The 3,418-nt window shown below is 34.7% G+C and overlaps 1 protein-coding gene across 1 annotated transcript; it reads left to right on the top strand.

Annotated features, from left to right (window-relative positions):
• Window positions 1-347: 347 nt before the first annotated feature.
• On the top strand, window positions 348-2,105 carry LOC115878041 (piggyBac transposable element-derived protein 4-like). The gene has a single exon (XM_030894396.1). It carries the CDS (start codon window positions 348-350, stop codon window positions 2,103-2,105), a length of 1,758 nt encoding a protein of 585 aa, XP_030750256.1.
• The last annotated feature ends 1,313 nt before the right edge of the window (window positions 2,106-3,418 follow it).

Raw genomic sequence — 3,418 nt, forward strand, 5'->3', positions numbered from 1 at the left:
AATATTGGTCGCACTCTGACGGCTGTTTGTTGATTTAAACTGTTGCACGTGGCAGTTTCGGTTCTGCGATCAGTTTTATTGATAAAATCATAGCGTTAAGGTGGTTGCAAGTGAAAGTCTGCTGAATATACAGAAAAGTAAGTGAAATATAATAAAATATAGGTGCCTTTCCTGTAATAATAATATATTTGATCATTTATAACAATAATATTATTTTGGTACAAGAAAAAAAATTTTTTTGTTTGTTTTATTTTGGTAGTTTGTTGTGATACTATAAGTGTACCGTTGCACGCTTATGCAAATATTCTATCCTGATTATGCCACATTATTTTTTAGATATTCAAGATATGGATTCGTTACCATTTAAGCTAAAAGGTTGGAGTTATGATGACCTGCAAGATGAATTGAATAATATATATAACGACGCGGAGCCAATACCTTTCGAGCCGGAGTCTGTATTTAGTGAGTCGGAAGATGAAGATGACCAAATACTGTTGGACCAAACTACACCTGCTTTGAATTTTACTGATTCTGATACTGATCCAGAAGATAACGTGCCATTATCTATTTTAGCAACTAATCTGCTTCCTGTACCACCCGTAAACTCTAACGACTGGTCTAAGCTTGTTGAACCAGTACCCCCCTCAAACTTTACGTCAGAGTCCGGAATTAAACCTGTTGTGAGAGAAATGGTTGATCCTACTCCGTACAAACTTTTCAAGTTATTTTTTAATGATGGTCTGCTTGACCACATAGTATTCCAGACAAATTTGTACGCACAGCAGTCTTTCAGCAAACAAAAACTTACCGAAATCTCAGAAATAAAAACCTTTCTAGGCATAAATTTATTAATGGGAATTAAACGATTACCGAGCTATAGGGACTACTGGAGTACTTCTCCTGATATAAATGATGCTTACATAAGTGGATTGATGCCTGTGAAGCGCTTTAGTTGGCTCCTTTCGAACTTCCATCTCAATAATAACGTGCTAATGCCTAAAAAGGGAGAAGCCCACTACGATAAATTGTACAAAGTGCGACCATTATTGATTGCGTTAGCTGAGAATTTTGAAAGGTGTATGGCTCCAAGTAGGGAACTTGTAATAGACGAGTCAATGATAAAATTCAAAGGGAGAAGCTCGCTCAAACAGTACATGCCCAAAAAACCTATTAAACGAGGATACAAGGTATGGATTTTAGCGAATAAAAATGGCTACTGTCAAAAATTTGATATATATATCGGTAAAGCGGAGGACGCCGAAAAACAATTAGGTGCCAGAGTTATTAAACAAATGCTCAATGGATTGGAAAATAAAGAGCACATTGTCTATTTCGACAACTTCTTCAATAGTACCGAACTTCTGGAAGACCTGAAGAAAAAACTAATTCATGCCTGTGGTACCGTAAATCCATCGAGAAAAACTTTGCCGGTGTTTAAACCGGATCGAAAATTGAAGAGGGGGGAATTTGAAGTTTTTAGCAATCCATCAAGAATTGTAGCTTTTAAATGGAGAGATAAGCGTAGTGTCTATTTACTGTCAAATTTTCATTCTCCTTTTGGAACCACTGAGGTCAATAGGAAAGAAAAGAATGGTACTACAACCAAAGTTCGTTGTCCGCAAGCGCTGTCAGATTATAACGCCAACATGAATTTTGTTGATAAATTTGATCAAAATCTGAATTTGTACAAAATAAACAGGAAATCAAAAAAATGGTGGCACAGGATATTCTTCTACTTTCTCGATGCAGCAGTAGTAAACGCTTTCGTTTTATATAAAGAACTTCATTCGCCAAAAATATCCATGAAAGAGTTTAGAAGAAGCGTATCACAAGGACTAGTTGCAGACCTGGTTATAAAAAACAAAAGGAAAGCTTATAGCTGTGGAGAAACAGTTGCTAAAAAACAGTTTAAGCCATTCATTCCCCTAGAAATTAGGCACAACCAAAGTTCCCATCAACCGGAAAGAGATTCTCGGCGGCGATGTGCAAAATGCAGTACATCAAAACAGCAAGTTCGTACCAACTGGATATGTTCGGTTTGTCGAGTTCCTCTCTGTCTGGGGGCAAACAAGACATGCTTCCAGGACTTCCACACTTTCGAGTAAAATTATACTGGGGCAATGGTACTGTATATGTACCACGTAATGACGTCATTATTTATATATAAAAAATTGTTTTTCATAGTTTTAGAGTTTATTTTGAATATTTGTTCTTAGTTCTGTTAAATATTTTTATTAAAAAGTAATGAAAAAAATCATGCCCCTCTAGCACTTTTATTTACTGACAAATGTTGCCCTTCAAAGAGTTAATAAGTTTTATGCAGTGTATTATGACGAAGGCTGGTTCGTTGGAAAACTTCTAAGACATATTGATGCTATTGCCGATAATGCGATAGTCGAAATTACATTTTTAAGACAAAAGAAACGAAAAAAAGTGAATTTAAATGGCCTGGAAAACAAGACTTATCCAACGTAGAAACAGAATATACCGGGTGCGTCTCAAAAGTATCTTTAAACGACATTATGGATAAATTATTGCACATTGAATCCCAATATAACAATCTTCTTTCTAAATACGAAGATCAAATTAAGGTCAACAATGAACTGAGGTCAGAGATTAAGGTAAAATCGCAAATTTCTTCAATCGTTCATCAAGCAGAATATGAAGCCGAATCTACGAAAAATCAACAACAATGCATTCCACAACGTCCAACACAATATCAATATTCTCAAAACTTTCAAAATTTTCATAATACTTAAAATTCAAATAACTTTTCACAAAACACGCAGATAACAGACGCCGAGAGCGATTGTAATGTCGTATCAAACATTGAACAATCTTTTATGACGCATTTGTAGATGCTTAAAAATAAATATATCTTTTGTTTCGAATTGTTTTTATTTTTATTTATTATTTTTATTTAAAACGAGACTTTTGTTAAAATTGGAAATACTTCGGGCTTTTGATTTTGTAAATTTATAGGTAAATGTAATGTATGATTTTCTTACCTCAAACAAACAGCAAGCCTTTCTTCGCTGGTCACAGCCCGTTGAAATTTCGTATTTTGACGAGTAATGGAATTCTTCACTAAGTTTAAAAGTTCATAAAACTTTTCTTTAGACATCCTGAAGTATTTAAAAAACTTTTTGGGTCATGCTTTAAATCATCAAATAAATGGTGAAATTCCCCAAGCCCATCCATCAAAACTCCAAAAAAGAATGAGGAATATGAATTGCACATGCGCAGAAAAACAGCGGCAAACAATGAGAAGTCCCAGGATACACAAAAAGCAAAGGAGAATTCTGAATATGTCTCAGCAAATTTTGATCTTCAAGCAGTTTTATATAGCCCATTATTCCATGCGAAATCCATTTTCTATAAACGAAAATTGGGGACGTTTAATCTTACTGTTTATGAC

The sequence above is a fragment of the Sitophilus oryzae genome, unplaced genomic scaffold (genome assembly GCF_002938485.1).
Source record: "Sitophilus oryzae breed Bouriz unplaced genomic scaffold, Soryzae_2.0 scaffold_1500_pilon_pilon, whole genome shotgun sequence".
In the NCBI taxonomy this organism is placed as follows: domain Eukaryota; kingdom Metazoa; phylum Arthropoda; class Insecta; order Coleoptera; family Curculionidae; genus Sitophilus; species Sitophilus oryzae.

Excerpts from the sequence above, each read along its gene's own strand:
- LOC115878041 (XM_030894396.1), top strand. The coding sequence starts at position 348 with ATGGATTCGTTACCATTTAAGCTAAAAGGTTGGAGTTATGATGACCTG.